Here is a 25,838-nt window from a genome sequence, read left to right on the forward strand (position 1 = left end):
TGGACCTCCATTTGCCCATAACACAGCAGCGATTCTTCTTGGAATTCTGGCATATAATAATAGTATAGTAGTAGTGTAGTCGTAAAGGGTTTTTTGGACGCACGACAGCAAGGTCTTCAGCGCCCATTCAGTAACATAGTGAGACGGGTGTCAAAAAAAAAACTCAGAACAGTAATATAAAACAGAATATAAAACACAGGTAACAAGCTTTGAAAAATATGTGCCTAACCACAACGAAGCGTGGGATGAAGCAGGGCGTCAGCAGTAAAACATGGACAACACAGTAAGAAAGTGTAGAGGGAGCTAAAACAATGTAGCAAATGGAAGTGGCTGCCTGACCGCAAGGAAAAAAGGGAGAAGTCAGCCACTTTGCAATACACTAAAACCTCCAGCCCAAAAGTTTAGGCCAGAGTCGAGACACATCACAAAACTTTAAAACCTTAGACACACACGTCTCATCGTTAGCTAAAACACAGGGCAGATCCCCATCAACTTGTGCTTCTGCCCTTGCATCACGGTATAAAATGCAGTCTGTTAAAATGTGCCGGACAGAGATGTGTACACCACAAGCATCACAAAACGGAGGATCCTCCCGGCGTAGTAAAAAGCTATGTTTGAAGGAACTGTGCCCGATCCGAAGACGTGTGAGGGCCACCTCTTCCCGCCTGAGCAACCGGCAGGAGGAACGCTAGGGCCGAGTTGTTGACTTTACCAACAGCAGTTTATTGGCCGTCACCGCCAGCCATTCGTCCTCCCACTGCCTGTGGAGTGCAGAGATTACAGACTGCAAGGGGATAGGACACTGGACCACATCTTGCTCTCTGCAGGCCTCCTTGGCAGCCCGATCGGCTTGTTCATTGCCCCATATTCCTGCATGACCAGGCACCCAGCAGAAGGACACCTCCTTACCCCGCCGTTGGAGCAAGTACAGTTGGTCATATATCAACTGGACCATCTCCTCGGTCGGGTACAGGTTCTGTAGTGATTGTAAGGCACTAACAGAATCGGAGCAGAGAAGAAATCGATCGCCCCGAACACGATTCATCTGCTCCAGTGCCTTCAGGATCGCGTGGAGCTCCGCTGCGAAAACGGTATATTCAGCAGGGAGGCGAATCCGGGTAACATGATCAGGGAACACCACAGAACACCCAAGGAAATTCTCCTGTTTGCAGCCATCAGTGTAAACGACGGCGAAACCGTGATGCACATCTAAAATGTTAAGAAACAGAGATTGGAATCTAAAATCTGGTGGTCTCTAGTGTTATGCCACTCTTCGATCAGATCCTCTTCTAACTTCTATTCTGACGACGGAGGCGGGAATTTGGTCCGGAGTCTACGATCCAATGCCGCCCGCAAGTGTTCGACAATGTTCAACTCCTGGGACTGTGCTGGCCAGGGAAGACGCTGCAGTTCAGCTGCATGCTCCTCATACCGTGATTGTACTTTCCTGGCTGTGTGAATGGATGCGTTATCGTCCTGAAATACGGCATCATTGTTAGTGTCAACATTTGAATCATGAGATACACCTGATCGTCTGAAATGTTCACATAATCGTTGGCTGTAACACGGCCTTTGAGAGTAATGATATAATAATAACCTCGTGTGACTAGGGCCTCCCCTCGGGTAGACCGTTCGCCGGGTACATGTCTTTTGATTTGACACCACTTTGGCGACTTGCACGTCGATGGGGGAAGAAATGATGATGATTAGGACAACACAACACCTAGTCCCTGAGCGGAGAAAATCTCCGACCCAGCCGGGAATCGAACCCAGGCCCTTAGGACTGACATGCTGTCGCGCTGACCACTCAGCTAGCGGGGGGGGGGGGGGGGGGGGCGGACAGAGTAATGATGGGACCAGCAGAATACCATGATACGGCTGCCCACACCATCACATTTCCACTTCCATGCTTAACCGTTGGAATCAAGCAATCGGGATTGTAGGCTTCTTTTGGCGTCCTCCAGACGTAAACTCGGCCCGATGTTGGAAATTACGACAACGTTGACTCCCCGGACCACATGACGTGTTTCCACAGATCGGCCGTCTAGAATTTATGCTTCTGACACCATGTTTTACGCATCTTTGCTTTGGTTGTCGTCACTAATGGTTTCGGTATAGCAGCTCGCCCATGAATATTCGCTTTATGGAGTTCCCGGCGGACAGTGTCGATAGATATGGGTCTCGAAGATGGCTATTGAGATCTGCAGCCGTAATTTTGTGTTTACATAGTTCGTGTTATCGTACGACGATCTCTGTCATTTATCTTTGATTTGCGCCCACTATTACGTTTACACGATGATGTCTTTCCATGTTTTGTGTATGTTCTCATGACTGTTGAAACAGTTGCTCTTGAGACATTCAGTAAGTTGGCTGTCTTGGTTACTGATGATGCTCCAGCTAATTGGGCCCCGACAGTCTGCCCTCTTTGTAACTCTGTTAGGCCTTACATCGCTCGTCGATTTCGTTTTCTGAATGCAGATACGAAGTGTGCACTACACGTAAACAATCTGCACTGATGCCTAGTCGGTACTGAACACGCACACTCGAGCGTGACACGTGCCTTATCAGCGTCGTTGACCATCAAACACAAACATTCCATTACTACCACTGTTCACATTATTTTGTCTATCCCCTGTGCATCCAACGGGTCATTGATTGTCCTCATATTTAGCACGCTCATAGCACACATTTAGACGCCACTAATGTTTTTTCATATGTTGGTACATAGCGTGCAGAGAAGTCAAGTATTATTTTCATCTGTATAATGGTTCTGTTTCTGCAGCTTTTAAAATTTATCGCGTTATTTCTCTTTAGTTAAAATGGGATATCGTGCAGCCAAAGAATTATCTTATAAAAGCTTGACGCGATGTCAAGTTGTATACCCCGTATAAAGGATGTTTCCGTAAGAGCTTGCAAAAATTTAATAGGACGTACAGATACTGCACTGTACAATTTGAGGTTGGGAACCTGGGGTCGGAGAAGCCAGCTTAAGGAGGCAAGGAAATAAACATGTCTACTGCTTTGTCCAGCATTACTGTTTTCCAGCTTATTTAAAACTAAAATGCGTACAAGTTTACAGGTACTGTGTTGTATATTTACGTGTACATTCTTTATTTCCTGCCAGGAAGCAAGGAGATCGAGCCATATCTTCTACCTGGCAGTCTGAATGGCCACCTGCGCTTGAGGTTCGTGCAAAGAGTTCTACCTGCGCTGTTGGGATTGTAGCCTTGGCTGTTCGTGAGAGTATGTAAATACAACATGACGGTGCACCGCCTCATTTCAGTGTGAATGTCCGTAACCATCACAGTGCCGTATTTCCTGATCACAGGATTGGAAGTGGAGGTCCTATTCCATGATCTGCATGGTCACCTGATCTCAATCCCCTTGATCATTTCCTATGGAGATATATAAAGTCACCTGCGTACGAGACACCAACGGGTACGGAAATAGAATCAGTTGCCAGAATTGTAGCTGCCTGTGATGTGATTCGAAACACACCAGGGATGTCAGTCAGGATGCGTCAGAATCCTGTTCGCCTATGTCAAGCTTGTATTGAGGATGATGGCCGTCAGTTTCAGCATGTTTTATAAGATACGTACGAACGTTACTTTCATTGTGTCAGTGATGGTATTTGCAGTTAACGGTAACAAATGTAAACAGAAAAGTGCACAGTAATGTGATTTTATTCCTATTATCCCCTTAAGATGACTTCTCCAATTTCAGGTTCCCTACCTCAAATTGTTCAGTGGACCATCCTCTAGGTCTTGTTAAATTTTTGCTCGCTCTTACGGAAGCATCCTGTATACAGAGCGTTTCATAATTCATGTTACACTCTTATAGAGATTGTAGAGGGGATTTAATAAATCAAGTTTTACATAGGAACCCATGTCCCGAAACGTCATCCAACGACGCTACAGAGCGTCAAAGTTATAGGCGCCAGTTGTGTATATAAACTGAAGAGCCAAAGAAACTGGTACACCTGCTTAATATCGTGTAGGGCTCCAGCGAGCTCGCAGAAGTGCCACAACACGACGTGGCATGGACTCGATTAATGTATGAAGTAGTGCTGGAGGGAACTAGCACCATGAATTTTGCAGGACTGTCCATAAATCTGTAAGAGTACGAGGGGGTGGAGATCTCTTTTGAACAGTATGTTACACGGCATCCCAGATATGCTCAATAATGTTCACGTCTGGGGAGTTTGGTGGCCAGCGAGTGTTTAAACTCAGACGAGTGATCCTGAAGCCTCTCTGTAGCAATTCTGGATGTGTGGGGTGTCGCATTGTCCTGCTGGAACTGTCCAAGACCGTTGGAATGCACAATGGACATGAACGGATGCAGGTGATCAGACAGGATGCTTACGTACATGTCACCTGTCAGTGTCATATCTAGACGTATCAGGAGACCCATATCACTCCAGCTACACACACCCCACACCATTATAGAGCCTCCACAAGCTTGAACTGTCCCCTGCCGACGCGCAGGGTCCAAGGGTTCATAAGGTTGTCTCCATACCTGTACACTTCCATCCGCTCGATACAGTTTGAAACGAGACTTGTCCGACCAGGCAAAACGTTTCCAGTCATCAACAGTCTAATGTCGGTGTCGAAGGGCCCAGGCGAGGCCTAAAGCTCTGTGTCATGCGTTCATCAAGAGTAACGAGTGGGCCTTCGGCACCGAATGCTCATATGGTGATGTTTCGTTGAATAGTTCGCACGCTGACAATTGTTGATGGCCCAGCATTGAAATCTGCGGCAACTTGCAGAAGGGTTGCACTTCTGTTACGCTGAACGATTCTCATCAGTTGTCGTTGGTCCCGTTCCTGCAAGATCTTTTTCCGATCGCAGCGATGTCGCAGTTTTGATGTTTTACCGGATTACTAATATTCACGGTACACTTCTGAAATGAAATGGTCGTCCCTAGAAAATCTCCACTTCATCGCTGTCTCGGAGGCGCTGTGTCCTTTCGCTCGTACGCTGACTATAACACCACGTTCAAACTCACTTAAATCTTGATAATCTGCCATTATAGCAACAGTAACCGATCTAGCAACTTCGCCAGACACTTGTCGTCTTATTAGGCGTTGCATATCTCTGTATACAGCCGCGTGGGTAGCCGCGAGGACTGAGGTGTCCTGTCACTGTTCGCGCGGCTCCTGCAGCCGGAGGTTGGAGTCCTTCCTGGGGCATTAGTGTGTGTTGTCCTTAGCGTAAGTTAATTTAAGTTTAGGGACCGATGACCTCAGCAGTTTGGTCCCATAAGATCTTACCACAAATTTCCTTTTTCCTCTGTATACGGTCGTTACGTACATCTGTATTTGAATAAGCAAATGGTTCAAATGGCTCTGAGCACTATGGGTCTTAACGTCTGAAGTCACCAGTTCCCTAGAACTTAGAATTACTTAAGCCTAACTAACCTAAGGACATCACACACATCCATGCCCGAGGCAGAATTCGAACCTGCTACCGCAGCATTTGAATAAGCATGCCTGTACCAGTTTCACTGGCGCTTCAGTGTATATACAGGGTGATACTGTGATGATGTTAAAAAATTTCAAGGATGATGGAGAAGAATAAGTGTATCAATTTGAAGCAAGGGTCCCTTTATCCGAAACGAAAGAGTGGTAAGTTATGAGTGAAAGCATTTCTGATACCTCTGACAGTGGAATACACCTGCCGACACTTCTGTTGCTAAGGTTGCACGGTAGGCAATTTTCAGTGGTGGTAGTACGGGCCAAAACAATAAAAAATGTCTAGTAAATAATGGGGCTATAAAATGCGTACCTTAAGAGCTATGAGCAATTGTTTAATAAATGTGTTTCACACCAGCGAAGATAAACAATTGCTCATAGTTCCTCATGTATGCGTTTTAGAGCCCATGTTTATTATAATTTTTTCTTCTTTTAGTCCATCCTACAATCCCTGAAAGTAGCATACCCAGCACTGTTAACAACAACACTACAGCCACAAGTATTTCACTGTCATAGCTATCACAATGAAATCGCCTATACTTTCGACTCGCTCATTGCCGGTACAGGGACACTTACCTCGAACTGATACATTTACCCGTCTCCAACATCCTTGAAAGTTTGTAACATCATCACGGAATCATCCTGCGTATACATACATTTATAGGCGTCAGTGCCATAACTTCGACGCTCTGTTGCGTCATTGAACGACGTTTCTGGATATGGGTTCCTATGTAAAACTTGAAATATGAAGTCCCCTCTTCAACATGAACTGTGATACACCCTATCTATCATGTTATTTTTTTATTTCAATCTATAATCGACACGAATATCATCAAGGAAAGCACATACTTTTATCCTACATAAATAATCTGAAATACACTTGTTATAAGTATAGAAGTGTGTACAATACCTGTTGTACTTGCAGGGCAATGACAGGTGTGAAGGGAAAACTGAAGCCAAATGAAGAGGTTGTGGGACGCTTGGATAGGAACTAGTATGTGTTTTGTGTCAATTCAGAATCACAGTTCAGGGATGGATTATTCTCACCGCAAAGCGTTGCACAAAGTGCGCCAATCGAAAAGATGCCGACGCGAAAAATATTTTTTTAAAGGAAACCATACGATTGGCTCTGAGCTCTATCGGACTTAACATCTGAGGTCATCAGTCCCCTAAAACTTAGAACTACTTAAACCTGACTAACCTAAGGACATCACACACATCCATGCCCTAGGCAGGATTCGAACCTGCAACCGTAGCAGTCGCGCAGTTCCGGACTGAAGGGCCTAGAACCGCTCGGTCACCGTGGCCGGCTTCATACGATTTGCTTTAAAAAATTTCACATGAATGTGAACCATGACCATGAGAAGTTGAAAAATAAAAGTATTTTTGTCCAGCCTTCCACTACCAAAGCGAGGAGTTTTTCCTGCAGTCATAAGTATGTACTAACGTCGTCCCGGATTCCATCTTCCTTGTTTTTTTCGTAGATACACTTTTTCTTTTACTTTCCATCATGTGTTCATTAGTTTTGCTATTTATACAGTTTATAATTTCTCTAGAGATGAATTCGTAACAGCAAGACGCTAAATAATATAACGGATTTAGTCTGTCCGAGTGTAAGAAAGAGAAACTCCGAAGGTACAGTGTAGTAGCGATTTGTGGATTAGACCTTGCCAGGACGTTGCACACTGGCAGGAAAGGGCACTCGTGTTTTGCCGGCCCGTGGCCATTTCGCGTGTTGGTGTTTCGCGGCGAATTGTCTAACGTCTCTACCAGCAGTGGTGCGGCACATGTGGCCACGGAGACGATGTCAGAATTGTGGTCCGAAGTAAATCTTGACTGAGACAGACTGGAGACAGATTTTACGGCTTGTGAATGAAAATCGCTTTCAGACCCGACTGAAACTGCTTCAGGCCTTGAATGAAGGGCCATCCGCAACTGTGAGCTAGAGAACATTCCAACGGAAACAGCATGTAATGAACGTTTGTTGTCGGTCACCTCGCAATAGGTCATTACTCACACAGGCTGATAGAGACGATAACAGCAAAGTTCAGCGAGCTGGAAGAATATGTGACAAATTTTCTGAACACCTCCCCACTCCATTACATCTGGACTGGCCTGGAAAATCACCTGTCTTCAGCCTCATTGAAAGTCTATGGGACATGTTAGAACCGCGGGTAAAATGATGACGTCAGCATCCCCGAAATTTGGTGGAACTGAGCGATCAAATCCTCGGCGAGTGGCTTAACCTGATTGCGATCTTCATGCACAATTTTATGGATTCAGTTCTTCACCGAATCAAAGCCGTTATCAAGTCCAGGGGCGAAATTACTCGGTATTAAATGATGTTTGTAATGATTTCTCTAGAGGTGAGTAATATTTGGTCCGGTGAGCTTACACGGTCTTGGTCGGTGTCCAGATCGTCGGCGTAGAAGTGCTACCAGATGGACGGTACGGTGGGCTGTGCTTGTGTTCCATCTGACGAGTCCAGGGTGCAGCCGGTGCAAGGGCCCGGAGCGCGAGTGTAGGTCAAAGTGCTGCAGCTTCACTGAGAATTTCTGTCTGTGGAACCGCGGTAGCAGTCGGCATATTTGCCGAGAGAGCTCTCGACGTGAACTGATTCGATGGCTGATGCCGAACTGGCGTTCTGCGTGCGGTTGTACACCGGCAAACCGCCGCGGCGCACGGATACGGCGCGACCTGCTTGTGGGCACGCGGCATTGCGGAGGAAAATAGTGCCCGCGATTGTAGCACCGCAATCGTAGATTCTCGCTCTGCTGGCAGCGCATCAGATGCCTCTAGTGGCGGCCGCCATAGACTGGTCTATGTGCTTGTTGTACGGGAAGTTAAGTAACGGCGAGCAGAGCGATTGTGCTGTTTATGGCGGACGACGCCTGAATCGTGGCCACCCGCTAGACACAGATGTATATCCGGTTGCGTCCGGTCGGCGGTGGCAGTGTATACTGCGGTGACAAACGTCTTTTTGCGAGGTACCTGTCTCCGCTTGTGCATTGCATGCACATTCATTGAGAGCAGCAATTCCTACCGTATTTGAAACGGTCTTGGTCGGTGTCCAGATCGTCGGCGTAGGAGTGCTACCAGATGGACGGTACGGTGGGCTGTGCTTGTGCTCCGGGTAAAATGACGACGTCAGCACCCCGGTCCCAGTTGGTTAGAATCTTTTTATGACCAGTGTACTTACGCCATGTTACATGGCTGTGTGTGGTATACCGTTTCTAGTAGACACATTGGAAATTCGGCGTTGATACGCCAAAACCTCGAGCAATTTCATTAACAGTGTGGTCACAGACATGTCCAAAGCCGATATTTCATTTCTGCCATTTGTATAATATCCCCACGTCGAATCATGTAACTGTGCGCTGACGCAGTATAACAGACTGGGACACACACACCACTTCACTGCAGTGACTTCCGTCAGCGGCGAGTGTCGCACGACCGCTTGGTACCAGTTTCAAGCTATATACAGTGCTCCAGATCAACTTCTGTACTCTCATAATAGGGTGACTCACACTCTCTCCCGTGGGCTTACCATGCTTGTCTGTGAAAATAGGCTATTTACAACTAATTATGAGTTTTAAGGCTTCGTAGCACTTATTACATTCAGTTGGCAATTATAAATAACACATCAAATGAAAGAGCAATTCAAACAGTTTTGTTGGCATGGTATGGAACGATCGAGAGTGACTGAAGAACGTGTTGAACGAGTGACAGTCTTTCACGCATCGCTCCAGGAAATCAGTTCAGAGGGCTAGTCTTGAAGTAGCTGCCTGTGTGGAGACTCTTAAAGAGACGCTTACAGCTACGTCCTTGTCGTTTGCAGTCTTACACGCTGTAAAGCCTACAGACGACGGTTTCCATGCCAACTTTTCAGACGAAATGTTGTTGCATAGCGATAAAGAGTTTTTGGATCGTGTCGTCTTCTGTGATGAATCGATATGTGACGTAAGTGGAAATGTGAACACTCGTACTGTGTGCATCTGGGGCTCAGCAGTTCCTCACGAGATGGTGAAGTTGCGACGAGACTCCCCTAAATTGAATGTTTTTGTGCCATTTTGTAAGATTCACCTTTACATAACTGGCTTTCGCGAAAATATGTTTGACCATGTTTGCGTTTGCCTAACAGAAAGTAACATTTGGCAAGGCTATCGTTACCGAAGGAAAATGTAACACCGATTAGTGAGGGAGAGACTTACAACAAGTTATCTCTGAGGACAACTTAATCCGACTACTCTACTTTCACTTAAATTTAGTTCAACTATCAAAACCTGTTCAATCATTCACGTACTGGTCTAACAAAAATGGTCCCAAAGCACTGCAAAGCAATAAACTTTAACAATATTTTTGGAATAAATGGAAACCAAAAGGTCGCCAGTTCAGTTGGTACCATCTTTTCACTAAGTAATTAAAACTCCGAACAACAGTGAGTGCGGAACAGAAGGCTACACACACGTTTGCAGTAACAAAACATGTCACGAAATAATAATGAGAAAGAATTTCAGTTATTAGTTCACTCGGTATTAAACAAAATGAAATTAATTTGGAATAAATAAACCTCACACTGACTGAACGAAGGCTGCCTCCTGTTACGCTAAACAGATGCGTAACCTCACTTTTGCTAAGTTGGGAGTTGGCAAAGACACACGAAAAAAAACTTCGGTTGACTTTAAAATTATTTAAATAAAGGAACTACCACCGAATATCAACACAATTGCAACGCCAGAGTGCGAACCAGGCCCACTGGTTTACGTAAAATTAGTAAGTATGAATAATTGTTTTCTTTTATATAAAATCTTCAGTGTGAACTGAAAGGATTTAATTTACTTTTAGATAACTGAATTTATGTTTGATCTGTAAGAATAATTTTACCTGTAAACAATATTTACCTCAACAGTGAAGTTACTGAGGGACATTAAAAATACTTTTACTTCTGTTTTCAAAATTATTGAAAATATAGAAACTAACTGGCACTGAAATTAATTTTGGTATATTTCTTTCTTCTAAAATAAAAGTTTCAGTAACACGTTCTGACATGGCACCTACTTGGTAATGACGACTTGGGATGATTATCAAGTTAAAGTTCCTAAGTTTTGCAGTAATTATTATTAAAACTAGAAGTCTACCAACATCACTGGGTAATGCTGTTACAGTTCTAAAAAAGTGAAGAAATGAAGCTGTAGCCATCGTCGACAATGCTGCAGTAGCTCCAGACAAAAAACTTGCGAGCACAGATTTGCTTAGCATTGACCATTGGCGGGGCAGGATCTTGATATGAATGGAGCTACGTTTTCATCTGCCGCCGTTTATCAGTTGCTACCGTGCCGCTAATTAAAACTTTTCTTCACACTGGCTTAGCGCGCATCTCCCTCGTCCGATCACAACAGAATACGCAGCGAGTTCTGACGTCACATCGCTCGCTTCCAGAGGCGCCGCTACACACTGTATTTTTACTCTTCGATATACGTCCCTAACATTTCCCTAACCACCACTGACCCACTGCACATTACAGTTATTTACATTATGATTTACACAGACCAACAAATTTTCTTTACACATACAGATATATTTTAAGGTTTTCGAGAGAATCAAAATACAATATCTATAGCATACAAAGCAAAAGAATTTAAATACGTACGTCTGTGTTAAAGTGTTATAATTTTCCGGCGAAAAGTTTATGGATCTTTCTTTCTCGGTCGAGTGACTCTATGTCTGAGAAGGTCCAAAGAAGAGGGGCAAGATTCGTGACTGGTACATTCAGCCATCGCGAGAGCGCTACAAATCTCGTAGAAAGTTTGAAGTGGGACACATTTGCAGATAGACGACGGGGTAAACGGAAGGGGCTGCTCACTAAATTCCGAAATCCGAACTTCGCCGAGGATGTAGAGCATATATTATTACCACCAATTTTAAAATCGCGCAATGATCACCATTCAAAGATAAGGGAAATTAAAGCTCGTACTGAGGCGTTCAGACAACCGTTTTTCCCTCGCGCGATCCGCAAATGGTACAGAGAGGGGGGGATATGACTTTGGCCCAAATTGTGCCCTTCGCCACACACCGCTTGGTGGCTAGCGGAGTATGTATGTAAATATGTAGATGTAGATCTTGCACTTCTTACCTTGATGCGCTAGAAGTATGGCCACTTCCTCAATTGAAAGAAGCTGAACCGCGAAACTTTATTTTGCAGTAAGGTGGTGCGCCGCCTCACAGGCATATCTCAGCACGCGATTGGTTCAACTACGTTGCAACCAGCAGCTGCATTGACAGCAAGGGACTGTATGACAGAGCTTGTCTCCCATGACTTCCACATCCACACAATCTGACGCGCTACATAAAGAACCATGTGTATGGGCCTCCGCTACCATCTGATCCATACGACTTTACACAAAGCATTGTTGCAACAGCTACAACAGACACACTGACTAAGGTTTGCGGACGGGTTCCCGGGTTCGATTCCCGGCGGGGTCAGGGATTTTCTCTGCCTCGTGATGACTGGATGTTGTGTGACGTCCTTAGGTTAGTTAGGTTTAAGTAGTTCTAAGTTATAGGGGACTGATAACCATAGATGTTAAGTCCCATAGTGCTCTGAGCCATTTTTAAGGTTTGCGGAGAATTCGCCTGTCGACTCGATGTGTAACTAATGGTGCTCACATTGAGCACCCGTGTCGGACAAACTGTTCGAGTTGCTGTTTCATTTGTAAGTTGAATGAAATAAAAGCTACAAAGCCCTAAACCCATACACTCATTTGGAAACACCCGCTACTTATAACACTCAACGAGAAGTCTCCATCTGCGGCGGCGTCAGACACAGATACCTAAAAAGAGAACGGAGAAACGGCTCTGCTGCGGCACTGTCGTAAAGCTGCTAACATGACGAGAATACGAGGACGACGAGACGGCTGAGTAGCAGCGGCGGTCCCGCTGGGCCGTCAGACGCCTGCTGACGGGGGCTCTGCTCATTACCGCTGCCTGCGCCCTCTTTGATGTAACAGCTTCTCGCTGCTCTCTCTCCCTCTATGCGGACAAGCGCCGGTTCGTTGACGCTCACAGCAGATGAACGACTCCACAATCGAGATCTCGTACGAAATGGTGAGCTAGCGGGGAAAAATTACACGGACGATCTGTTAACAAGAGTGCATTTCATTAGGCGAAGATTTATATCCTGCCAAAAAGTTAAATATCTCCAGAAATTGACGATCAACGTTACTGCCGAATGGTGCAGCTAATTCCTGTGAGTGAAGGCGTAGTGCAGCTACACCAGTAACGGTATTCTCTTTTCTGGATCAGTCGTCGTTCTAAGCTACGTCAGTAATTTTATTCAAGGGTAAAAATTCAATAACTCTCCCGAAAATTGTCTTCTTGCAGCGTACGTACTCAAAAATCACAACTCTCGTGCATACCATTATTATAGAACCACGACGCAGATGTAATAGTCGTCTTCCGTCTGGTTCCCACGGGAGCTTGGAACCGACTTCGTCTGTTCGCACACCACTTTCGGAGTCTCAAAGCCAAATTAACTGCAACAACTCGTTGATCACTCTCACTGTAGCGCTGAGGTAGGCAAATAGTTTGTGCGTGTGACACTGCATAATTTCTGGTCAATGCACAAGTAAAGGCTCATTTCGATTATTTAAACTTTAAATGTGTTACAGTTATCCACTGAAACTAGGGAGCAGAAGCGAATGCACAGCGTCTGAAATTTTCATTTCGAATGTAAGATACGAGACTGCCAGAATTAAACATACAAAAAGAAACATGACATAGTTTGTTTTTAAGTTGTATTCTTATGTAACTTTTCTAAAAAATTTAATTAGTTTTCGCTCCACTCGTAGGTACTATTTCTATTTATCACATGAATCTTTTTTAGGGTTAAATCTTTTGTGGGACTACATCTTCGTGGATTTAAATCGTTTATAGGGCTGTTGTAGTAATAGTTTTGCTTATCTCTGTCTTCAACTCCATCTTCAGACGGTGAAACAGGATGCAAGGAGAAGTTTTACTTCACATTTAAAGTGTTACATACTCTGATAGTAAGTATTTTGACAGTCGACACACTACAATAGTATCATCTAGCGCATATGAATTAAATTTTATTTGATCACCTGAGTTGGAATATTTCTTGTAAAAAACACTGTACTTGATACATATCATCTGCTGAACTGAAAATAAGTAGTGATCTAATTACCGGTTATCGGTTCCAGAATCTTCCACCGATGCAGATTCGTTTTCCTCAGACTAATGCAGTGAGTTATCTGGAAGGCTAAACGATGGCAAAGAATATTGATTCTAGAGACGGGCAGATGATTGAATAACGCTACAACAGTGTAACATTGAATAACACAACAATACTTAGCATCTGACAATGCAGTGTGTGTGTGTGTGTGTGTGTGTGTGTGTGTGTGTGTGTGGAGGGGCTGAACGGGTTTTCAGAGACCGATAGAGCCATTGTTCGCAGCCATGTGTGAAAGACACGTAATCACTGGCACTAGCAGCCAGAGCGCGCTAATGCCTAGTCTGCGTTTTGTATTATCAATGCTGAATGCACTTGTATTATTTGTTCCGCTTCTCTGCACAGCAGTACTAATTACAATTTCTCTTTTCTTCTCTTTCATGCCTTCCGCAGCTGGACTACGCTGTAAGTATAACCTGACCACTATACAAGTAGAATATATAGCTGTTGTACAGCACTCTAGTCTAAGATTTTTTTTCATTTGGTCAGTAATGCTTGGCAGCCAGTAGTTTCAGTGGTTTTTCTTTATGCATGGTATAGATAAAGCCTGCATTCTACGCTAAGTTCTTACCTGCTGAAAAACGTTTTTTTTAATTCCAGATTTGTATTAATTATGTTTTAAAATCCAGCATCAAACATTAGAATGATGTAGTAAATACTGAAATTTCATTGAGTGGACTGCATTACTTCGAAATAACTAGCATTTCAGCACGACTGTTCAATGTAGGCAGGAGTAATTCCGTTTACATTTTGTTAAATTGGTGCATGAAAGTTCGTAGCGTTTTTCTGTAATTTTAATAAACACAACAGATACACGTAACAGAGACTTCAGTCATCAATAGCATATTCTCCTTCACTATCCACAACAGTCTGCCAACGCTAGGGTAACTTTTCGATTCCGCGACTGTATAAATCACGTAGTTTTGAGGCGAAGAACTCGTTGAGCCTTGTTCGGAGCGCTTTTTCATCCGAAAAGGAAGTTCCGTGGAAAATCTAGAAATTTGTGGGAAGTTCCTATGGGACCAAGCTGCTGAGGTCATCAGTCGCTAGGGTTACACACTACTTAATCTAACTTAAACTAACTAACGCTAAGGACAACACACACACACCCATGCCCGAGGAAGGACTCGAACCTCCGACGAGGGGAGCCGCGCGAACCGTGGCAAGGCGCCTAGACTGCGGGGCTACCCAGGGCGGTGGAAGTGCCCTGAAGTTTGTTCGACAGAAAGCGGAAAAACGTGAAAATCCGAGGGCGCAAGATCACGTGAATAAGGTGGGTACGGGATGACTTCCCAACACAAATCCTGTATAGTGTTTTTACTCAGTCTCGCAGAATGCAAGAAGGCGTTGTCATGGAGAAGCATGACGCCTCGCAGTCTTCCAATCCTCCTGTAGTTATTCTTTGATTGCGTCTGCAAGACGTCTCAGTTATCGGTAATAAGTGTCAGCAATGATGCTTACATTTGGGGGAAGCAATTGATAGTAAACCACACCGTCGCTGGCCATTAAAATTGCTACATCAAGAAGAAATACAGATGATAAACGGGTATTCATTGGACAAATATATTATACTAGAAGTGACATGTGATTACATTTTCACGCAGTTTTGGTGCAGGGATCCTGAGAAATCAGTACCCAGAACAACCACTTCTGGCCGTAGTAACGGCCTTGATACGCCTGGGCATTGAGTCAAACAGAGCTTGGATGGCGTGTACAGGTATAGCTGCCCATGAAGCTTCAGCACGATACCACAGTTCATCAAGAGTAGTAACTGGAAAATTGTGACGAGCCAGTTGCTCGGCCCCCATTGACAAGACGTTTTTAATTGGTGAGAGATCTGGAGAATGTGCTGGCCAATGCAGCAGTCGAACATTTTCTGTATCCAGAAAGGCCCATACAGGACCTGCTGAAATGTAGGGTTTCGCAGGGATCGAATGAAGAGTAGAGTGGCTCTGAGCACTATGGTACTTAACTTCTGTATCATTAGTACACCAGAACTTAGAACTACTGAAACCTTAATAACCGAAGGACATCACACACATCCATGCCCGAGGCAGGATTCGAACCTGCGACCGTAGCGATCTCGCTGTTCCCAACTGTAGCGCCTAGAACCACTCGGCCACCTCGGCCGAAGGGTAGAGCCACGGGTCGTAACACATCTGAAATGTAACATCCACTGTTCAAAGTGCCGTCAATGCGAACAAGAGGTGACCGAGACGTGCAACCAATGGCACCCCATACCATCACGCCGGGTGATACGCCAGTATGGCGATGACGAATGCACGCTTCCAATGTGCGTTTACCGCGATGCCGCCAACACTGATGCAACCATCATGATGCTGTAAACAGAACCTGGATTCATCCGAAAAAATGACGTTTTGCCATTCGTGCGCCCAGGTTCGTCGTTGAGTACACCATCGCAGGCGCTCCTGTTTGTGATGCAGCGTCAAGGGTAACCGCAGCCATGGTCACCGAGCTGATAGTCCATGCTGCTGCAAACGTCGTCGAACTGTTCGTGCAAATGGTTATTGTCTTGCAAACGTCCCCATCTGATGACTCAGGGGTCGAGACGTGGCTGCACGATCCGTTACAGCCATGCGGATAAGATGACTGTCATCTCGACTGCTAGTGACACGAGGGCGTTGGCATCCAGCACGGCGTTCCGTATTACCCTCCTGAACTCTCCAATTCCATATTCTGCTAACAGTCATTGGATCTCGACCAACGCGAGCAGCAATGTGGCGATACGATAAACCGCAATCGCGATAGCCTACAGTCCGACCTTCATCAAAGTCGGAAACGTGGTGGTACGCATTTTTCCTCCTTACACGAGGCATCACAACAACGTTTCACCAGGCAACGCCGGTCAACTACTGTTTGTGTATGACAAATCGGTTGGAAACTGTCCTCATGTCAGCACGTTGAAGGTGTCGCCACCGGCGCCAACCTTGTGTGAATGCCCTGAAAAGCTAATCATTTACATATCACAGCATCTTATTCCTGTGGGTTAAATTTCGCGTCTGTAGCACCTCATCTTCGTGGTGTAGCAATTTTAATGGCCAGTAGTGTAATTATCTTTCGTGGGTGTGCGCAGGTCTTTGTACGGCGAATTACTGGTTTGTTTGACTTCAAGCATTCTTTTATTTCCCTTACGTTAGCATGAAGACTCCACCTCTCGTCATCTGTACTGATACACTACAGAAGTGGTGGGTGTTGTTCACGGGCCAGTTGACGAACAAGCGGAGATGCACATATGGTCACTCGTTGATTTATGTGATTTTAGCTTAGAGCATGCGGTACCATACACCCGATTTTTCAATCTTCCCCATTCCGTGCAAATGGTGCAGGATGGTCGAATGATGACAGTTCATCACTTTTGTCAATGACCTGGATCATTGTGGATTAACGCGCTTAAACGATTTTCATCAAACCCCTAAGGTCCTTGCGAACGTGAAGAGTCACTAATGTCAAAACGATAATCCTAAAAACGAGAAAAATATTTCTTTCCCGTTCTCTGTACAGCGACATTATCCCTATACACGGCGCAAGTGTTTCTGACTGTCTCTGCTGCTGTTAGCCCCCTACTGATTTCAAACAGATGAATATGTAGGAAAAGTTCCGATTTCTCCGCTTGACACTCCATTTCTAGCGTCCACAGCTTCGCTCACTGTCTCCAAATGACAAAATGGTAATAGATAAACTCAAATAGCAACAATGAATCTTCCTGGCAGAACGAAATTTTCACTCTGCAGCGAAGTGTCCGCTGTTATAAAACTTTCCTGGCAGATTAAATCTGTGTTCCAGACCGAGACTCGAACTCGGGACCTTCGTCTTTCGCAGGCAAATGCTCTACCAACTGATCTATCCAAGCACGACTAACGCCCCGTCCTCACTCTGCTGCAGAATGAAAATTTCATTCTGGAAACATCCCCCAGGCTGTGGCTAAGCCATGTCTCCGCAATATCCTTTCTTCCAGGAGTGCTGGTTCTGCAAGTGTCGCAGAAGAGCTTCTGTTAAGTTTGGAAAGTGGGAGACGAGGTACTGGCGGAAGTAAAGCTGTGAGGACGAGGAGTGAGTCGTGCTTCGGTAGCTCAGTTGGTAGAGCATTTGCCCACGAAAGGCAAAGGTCCCGAGTTCGAGTCTCGGTCCGGCACACAGTTTTAATCTGTCAGTAAAGTTTCAATCTTCCTGCCAGATTCAAATTGTGTGCCGTACCGAGACTCGAACTTGAGACCTTTACCTTTCACGGTCCCGAGTTCGAGTCTCGGTCTGGCACAGTTGTAATCTGCCAGGAAGATTCATATCAGGGCACACTCCGCTGCAGAGTGAAAATTTTACTCTACCAACAATGAACTAAAATAAAAGATGACAAACGATAAATAAACCCATAGCAACATGAGAAACAAAGACGCTACTAACTTATCCACTAGTGTAATATATTTCTTGCAAACAACCCCATTTCCTGCCTCGCAAAAGGTATGTAACAACGCTGCACTACGATGTACCGCTGTGTGAACAATGTAAGTCCTCTCAGCCGTTAATTACGTGGGGCTCCTGAGATCCTGCATGGCGTTGAGTATGGATTCACTTTAAGTCATTGAGTCCGGCTTTACGTGACAGTCGCCGGATCTCGACCAACGGGAGCAGCAATATTACTGAGTATTATAACGCAGTAATTATAGGCCATGGTCCTGCCCTTGTCGAATTCCGACCGAGGTGGTAGATGTTTCTCCTTCTTTGACGTGCCGTAACACGGCTTCCTACAAGCAAACGACATGCAAATGCGATTGAGAACCTGCTGCGTAATTTCTCTCTCTCTCTCTCTCTCTCTCTCTCTCTCTCTCTCTCTCTCTCTCTCTCATCAAACGCAAATCGCATTTGCATGTTGTTTGTTTGTGAGAAGTCCTGTTATGGCTCGTCAAAGCTGAAGATACATCTACCACCTCGTGTTGGAACTGGACAGCGACAGGACCGTGAGCGATAGTTACTGCGGTGTATTGTTCTGCAGTTTTGATGCTCGCGTTCGTCCAGATCCCACGACTGTCACGTGAATCCTAAATCGATGACTTAAGGCGGACCCATACTCAAGGCCATGTAGGATCTCAGAAATCCCACGTGATTAGCGCCTGAGAGGACATACATTGTTCACTCAGTGGTACAGCGTCGTACAGCCTCGTCACGTACCCTGAGTCAACAAACAGCGTTGTTTGCAAGACGTATCCACACGGACAGTGGGACGATGTGTGGAGCAACACGGACTGTCTGTATGGCGATCATTTTTACGGATTCTCGTGGTGCTACAGCAGATACAGGTGGGTCGATAGTGATACACCCTACAACACAACGAGACACAGAACTGGCACCATATCGTACGTTGAGATGCATCCTGGTTCTGCGTAAAGTATCTGAATGGAAGTACGCTTGTGTGGAGGCTGCAAGGGGAACGAACGTTGCCAGATGGCATTTATAAACGTTATATGGGCCCAGCACTTTCTGTGATGGTATGTGGTGCTATTGGGTGCATAAAACGATCACCTCTGGTTTACATAGCCAGTAATCTGATCTGTAGGTGTTACAAATATGAGTTTAAGCCCGTTGGCTGTGTACTGCCTATGGGGTCTCTGTGATGTTATCTTTCAACGAGATAACGCAAGGTCGCGTGTTGACCGTGCTATCCTCGCCTACCTCGATGAAGAGGATGATCGACCACTGCTCTAGCTTGCAGATTTTCCAGATCTCGCACCCGCTGGAAACATCTGGTCACAGCTTGCCGAGATAGTTGAGTGCCACCTCTCACCAGCCACTACGGTTGATGTACTCTGCCGAAGAGCTGAAGCAGCATGTATTGACTTCTCGCTTCTGTCAGCCAAGTTTAGTTCGACTCAGCGCGTGGCTGGCTTAGAACCATTGCAGCTGCCAGAGGGGGCACCTTTGTTAACTCAAACTGCCGCTCTGTGGAACCCTAATTTAAATAGTGTATATTTCCTACCATACTACACTCCTGGAAATTGAAATAAGAACACCGTGAATTCATTGTCCCAGGAAGGGGAAACTTTATTGACACATTCCTGGGGTCAGATACATCACATGATCACACTGACAGAACCACAGGCACATAGACACAGGCAACAGAGCATGCACAATGTCGGCACTAGTACAGTGTATATCCACCTTTCGCAGCAATGCAGGCTGCTATTCTCCCATGGAGACGATCGTAGAGATGCTGGATGTAGTCCTGTGGAACGGCTTGCCATGCCATTTCCACCTGGCGCCTCAGTTGGACCAGCGTTCGTGCTGGACGTGCAGACCGCGTGAGACGACGCTTCATCCAGTCCCAAACATGCTCAATGGGGGACAGATCCGGAGATCTTGCTGGCTAGGGTAGTTGACTTACACCTTCTAGAGCACGTTGGGTGGCACGGGATACATGCGGACGTGCATTGTCCTGTTGGAACAGCAAGTTCCCTTGCCGGTCTAGGAATGGTAGAACGATGGGTTCGATGACGGTTTGGATGTACCGTGCACTATTCAGTGTCCCCTCGACGATCACCAGTGGTGTACGGCCAGTGTAGGAGATCGCTCCCCTCACTATGATGCCGAGTGTTGGCCCTGTGCGCCTCGGTCGTATGCAGTCCTGATTGTGGCGCTCACCTGCACGGCGCCAAACACGCATACGACCATCATTGGCACCAAGGCAGAAGCGACTCTCATCGCTGAAGACGACACGTCTCCATTCGTCCCTCCATTCACGCCTGTCGCGACACCACTGGAGGCGGGCTGCACGATGTTGGGGCGTGAGCGGAAGACGGCCTAACGGTGTGCGGGACCGTAGCCCAGCTTCATGGAGACGGTTGCGAATGGTCCTCGCCGTTACCCCAGGAGCAACAGTGTCCCTAATTTGCTGGGAAGTGGCGGTGCGGTCCCCTACGGCACTGCGTAGGATCCTACGGTCTTGGCGTGCATCCGTGCGTCGCTGCGGTCCGGTCCCAGGTCGACGGGCACGTGCACCTTCCACCGACCACTGGCGACAACATCGATGTACTGTGGAGACCTCACGCCCCACGTGTTGAGCAATTCGGCGGTACGTCCACCCGGCCTCCCGCATGCCCACTATACGCCCTCGCTCAAAGTCCGTCAACTGCACATACGGTTCACGTCCACGCTGTCGCGGCATGCTACCAGTGTTAAAGACTGCGATGGAGCTCCGTATGCCACGGCAAACTGGCTGACACTGACGGCGGCGGTGCACAAATGCTGCGCAGCTAGCGCCATTCGACGGCCAACACCGCGGTTCCTGGTGTGTCCGCTGTGCCGTGCGTGTGATCATTGCTTGTACAGCCCTCTCGCAGTGTCCGGAGCAAGTGTGGTGGGTCTGACACACCGGTGTCAATGTGTTCTTTTTTCCATTTCCAGGAGTGTATACACGCACAAAAACTAAAATTTCATTATTTGCTATTCGTCCAAGGGGGGCAGTTTATTTACATTCATCTACCTCAATTATTCGGTGCAAGTAGCTCTCATAAGTATCACGTTTTAACATCTTAAAAATGTAACAAATCCAGATACATACGTTCACTAAGTTACCACCTATTAAAAAGAAAGAGTAATGGAAACTAATCATAAAAAAAGAGGAAAAGATGACCTAACATCCCGTCGAAGACGAGGATGATACAGAAACTCGGATTACATGAGATGAATAAAGAAGTCGATCATGAGCTTTTCACTGAGACCCTCCCGGTTGGAGTTGTAAAACTACCGTAGGCTATTTTAGATCATCACAAATAACTACGTAGTTTTCCTAGTATCTTTGGTTAGTTAAGGTCATACAATGAAAACCACAGTGAAAATCCGATGAAGTATTGCACAGACGAGAGTTCTGAGCGCACTGTGAGCACGTAAAGATGCCTAGGTAAATAGTGACTCCCGCCAAGCATGAGGGCTTGGTGAGAGATTTCACTTGATTTCATGCAGCCCACATAACGTTGCTGTCATGCGGTTCTTTCTTCATAACAGTTCTAGGGTGCACTTTGCAGGGGCAATGAAGATGCTCCTGCAGCGTTTTCAATGGAAAGTGTTTCAACACCCACAAAGCAGCACATAATTAGCTCCTCTGAGTTTCATCTGTGCTCAGTGAACCGCTGGCTATGAAAACTATCCTTTGGCACAGACAAAGAGCTACGGACCAGTGAAGAGAACTATCGCAAAGCACAGGCAGCTTCCTTCTATGGCGAGGTTATGGGAAGCTGGTACAACGCGACGACATATGTCTAGAATGATGTGCGGCTCCACTTATGTGCAACACAAACAACCAAACAGACGCACAAAAAGAGAAATTGTCAACTACCAGTTTTTCTCTTACACATTTATGTATATATCTTTCCCTACCAATGCCAGCAGTACTACCCGTAATCCTACCACTTACTATGCCATTTAGGCAGCGTACCAAAACTACTGAACCGTGGTACTGATGGAGTTCAACTCTACTTCCGGAATTTTGCAGCAGTTTTTTAGGGAAGCAATGGAGAACCCAGACTTTGGATGGCTGGACGGCGACCTGTACGATGTGGTTCCCAGTTTACATTGTCTTAACCACTCCACCGTTTGAAACTACCAATTTCTAGCGACACAAACAATATGTTAAATTGACAACAACAGTGAGAACCGTTCAGAAACAGCTCTATAAGGGCTGATGCTGTGCAGCACGTATGGTACCAAGTTTTCTGGGCTAACTTTTATAGACTCGCAGAAGATTCGTGATATAAGAAAAAGTACAGTTTTTGAGATGATTATGAAGCAAATGCCTATTAAGCAGAGAACACACCGTATAGTACCAGTATAGACCCCGTAAAATATTAAGACGCTGAACTATATACATATATATGTATATATAAGAGAAATTCAGTTTTTTTCCGATAAAGGTCCTGTATTTTTGCCAGTTTAAGTGAACACTCGCATTTGAGTTTCTTACATATGTAACACCTACTTTAATGTTAACACGTTCAATAAAGTTTCTGTTGTTGTTAGTGGAAGACCAAAATTATAATATTACCCGCCACTATTGTACAAAGATTCTTTTCAAACAGTCAGTAATGTTTTGTCCTTTATATTTCACTACCATGCGTTTCTATATTCTTTCTGTGTTTACTGTTTGAATAGATGTGTATGTCCCAGGCTCATACAGATATTATTTTTACAAAAGCTCTCACCTGTGAACAAGACTAACTGATTTTCTTGTAAAAAGTAGGTCTGGAGAAGTTAAACGAAGTACAATAAGTATAATGGCAATGAAGAACGGCTCTTTATTAGTACTTTCAGAAAGACAAACAGTTTTATCCCATCTGAGGTGACTATCAGACGACAACGATATAAATTTAGGCATTTAACAAAGTAAAACTGTTACCGAGGCGATAAAACGGTGACACGATGCAAACAACTAATTACAACAGTATTATGTATCCAACTAATATCTACAGAACAGTGTCCTCATTGTGCAACGAAAACTTTAACTTGTTCACTAATATAAGATTTCATTCATCATTTTCTGCTGACGTCCAACATCACACTTCATATAAATCATCATTCTTTTTGTTCAAGTGATGTGACTATTAACGTAAATTTTACGACTGTCAAAGTTTAGAAAAAGGGTTCGACACCCTTCGCAACAAGCATGCTAACGATTGACGCTATACGAGTAAATATGCCTGCTTGATCACCACGACTTTTTTAACTCAAACGAGTTATTCACTTAGTGTCACGACAGAAGCTACCATCTCTGCTGTGGCTCCTTTCTATCATCGTAAAATGGCTTTATGCTTACATCTACAGAAACATTCCAACAAGCAGTCTGGAGTGTGTTCCATGAACACGTATGCTCACGGTTATTAGGGCCATTCAAAGCAGAACACCGTGTTACACAAAAAAGCCCAAATGTGACGCCGCCTGCAACTGGCGCAACACTTAGGCGCTACGTGTGTGGCGGGCAGCATATGTTACAGGCGCTTCGTCTGGATGTACAGCTGCAAAATACGTGATTTTGGCCAACGCTGCAATGTGTTCATGCATAACTTGCGCTTTTATAAATGCGAATTGTCTGTTTCATAGAGGCAGTAATTACTGAACGTGTTATACAAATTACATCCGAACTATTGACGTAGCTGTCAAGTTGAATTTTGTTACGCAGTTACGGCGCACATAAAATACTAACTATAATAATTCGCTGGCAAACTATTTGTTGACCTGCATTTGCGAATCGTCAGTCTACAAACTCCCGTACTTCAAAGCGATTTTATGACAGGTTATTTACATCACATGCGCACATAAAAATCGCTTATTCGCGCATTATTTAGCATCCCATGCAAACGATAAAAATTACAGTATTCAGATACCCCCTTCGTATTGGCTTGCCTCTAGAATTTCTACTCATAGGTTCAGTTGCGCGTTTATTTTGCCGGCAACATTTTTCTGATCTAGAGGAAGCCATTATTACCATCTAGATCACATTGACTGATGATATGTAGAGGGACCTCAAGATTTGCCAGAAAAGCAGATAACCTTCAATTATCTTGAAATTTCTTCGACACTATTGCATGCTCGCAAGCATAGCTTTGAATTTTGAGATATTCCTGCTTTTATGATAACTTAATCTTACCACTACAGAAGGAACTTTACTCCAACTACTGCAACCCATATCCATTTTAACCTGCTAACCTTATTCATCCCATTGTCTCCCTCTACAAATTTAACATCCCACACTTTCCTCCATTGTCGAATAGGCGATTCCTTGAAGTTTCAGAGGGTGTCCTGTCAACACATGAATTCCTTTAGTCAGGTTCTCCCATAAATTACTTACTTCCAGAGTTCGATTCAGTACCTCTCATCTGTTATTCAATCTTTATCTTATACTATTTTATTGTCTGAATTGCATATCCTTCGGTTTTCACTTCAGTACAATGCTACGCTCCGCCAAAGCGTCTTAATAAAAAATTTCCTAATAATTAAACTTATATAATATGTTAACAAATCATCTTGAAGTATATTCCTTTACACTTGCTTTACTTTTGCCGATGTTTATTTTATAACGTATTTTCAGTACAATCACTTAAACGCAACTGCTCTTCGAAGTCATTTCCTGTCTTTGACAGAACTGCAATGTTATCAGCACACCTTTCTTCCTGGACCATATTTCCGTATTAAAAGTTCTCCTTGGTTTCCTTTACAGGTTGTTCAATGTGCAGATTAAATCTGTCGGTGATAGGCTACAACTCTGTCTCAATCCCTTCCCGACTAATGCTTCCCTGTCTTGTCCAACGACTGCTTTCTGTACGAAGTTGTGAACATCCTTACGTTCCCTTTATTTTAGCTTGCTATCTTCAGAATTTCGAAACATCAATTTTAATCGGCATTGTCTAAAGCTTTTTATAAATGTAAAAATGCTGTAAATATACGTTTGCCCTTCTTGAACTATCTTCTGAGATAAGTCGTTGGGCTATTATTGCCCCGCATGTTCCTACACTTATCCTCTAATCAAACTCATCTTCCTCAAGATTGACTTCTTCAAGCTTTTCCATGCTTGTGTTAATAATTCGTGACAGTATTTTGTAAGCATGACTTATTAATAAATGATTGTTTCTAACATTCACACCTGTATCAGCACCGGCTTTCTTTGGAATTGGAATTATTATAATCCTGTTCAAGTACGAGGGTATTTCACACGTATCATATATCATGCGCACCAGATGGAATGGTTTTGTCAAGGGTGGATATGCCAAGGATATCGCTTGTTCTCAGGGAACGTCTTTTACTCCAGGAGCCTTGTTTCTACCTCGATCTTTCAGTGCTTCGTCAAATTCTTCTCGCTGTATCATGTCTCCCACCACTTTTTCATTTCCTTCCTTTTCTCTTTCGATGATTTGTTTTCAATTTTAATTTCCTTGTACTTGAGTCATTAGTCTTCTGACTGGTTTGATGCATCTCACCATGAATTCCTCAAGTGTAGTACCAGCTCAAATGGTTCAAATGGCTCTGAGCACTATGCGACTTAACTTCTGAGGTCATCAGTCGCCTAGAACTTAGAACCAATTAAACCTAACTAACCTAAGGACATCACACACATCCATGCCCGAG

At 44.7% G+C, this 25,838-nt stretch overlaps 1 protein-coding gene across 1 annotated transcript in view; it reads left to right on the forward strand.

The window, feature by feature from the left end:
* The window catches only part of LOC124799095 (neural-cadherin-like), a 1,093,765-nt gene that overhangs the window by 297,178 nt on the left and 770,749 nt on the right, over nt 1-25,838 (forward strand). Inside the window, exon 2 of the mRNA XM_047262634.1 lies at nt 14,109-14,120. Coding sequence (XP_047118590.1) covers nt 14,109-14,120 — 12 coding nt within the window. The remainder of the gene's footprint in view (nt 1-14,108; nt 14,121-25,838) is intronic.

Source organism: Schistocerca piceifrons, chromosome 5, assembly GCF_021461385.2.
Source record: "Schistocerca piceifrons isolate TAMUIC-IGC-003096 chromosome 5, iqSchPice1.1, whole genome shotgun sequence".
NCBI classification, from domain to species: domain Eukaryota; kingdom Metazoa; phylum Arthropoda; class Insecta; order Orthoptera; family Acrididae; genus Schistocerca; species Schistocerca piceifrons.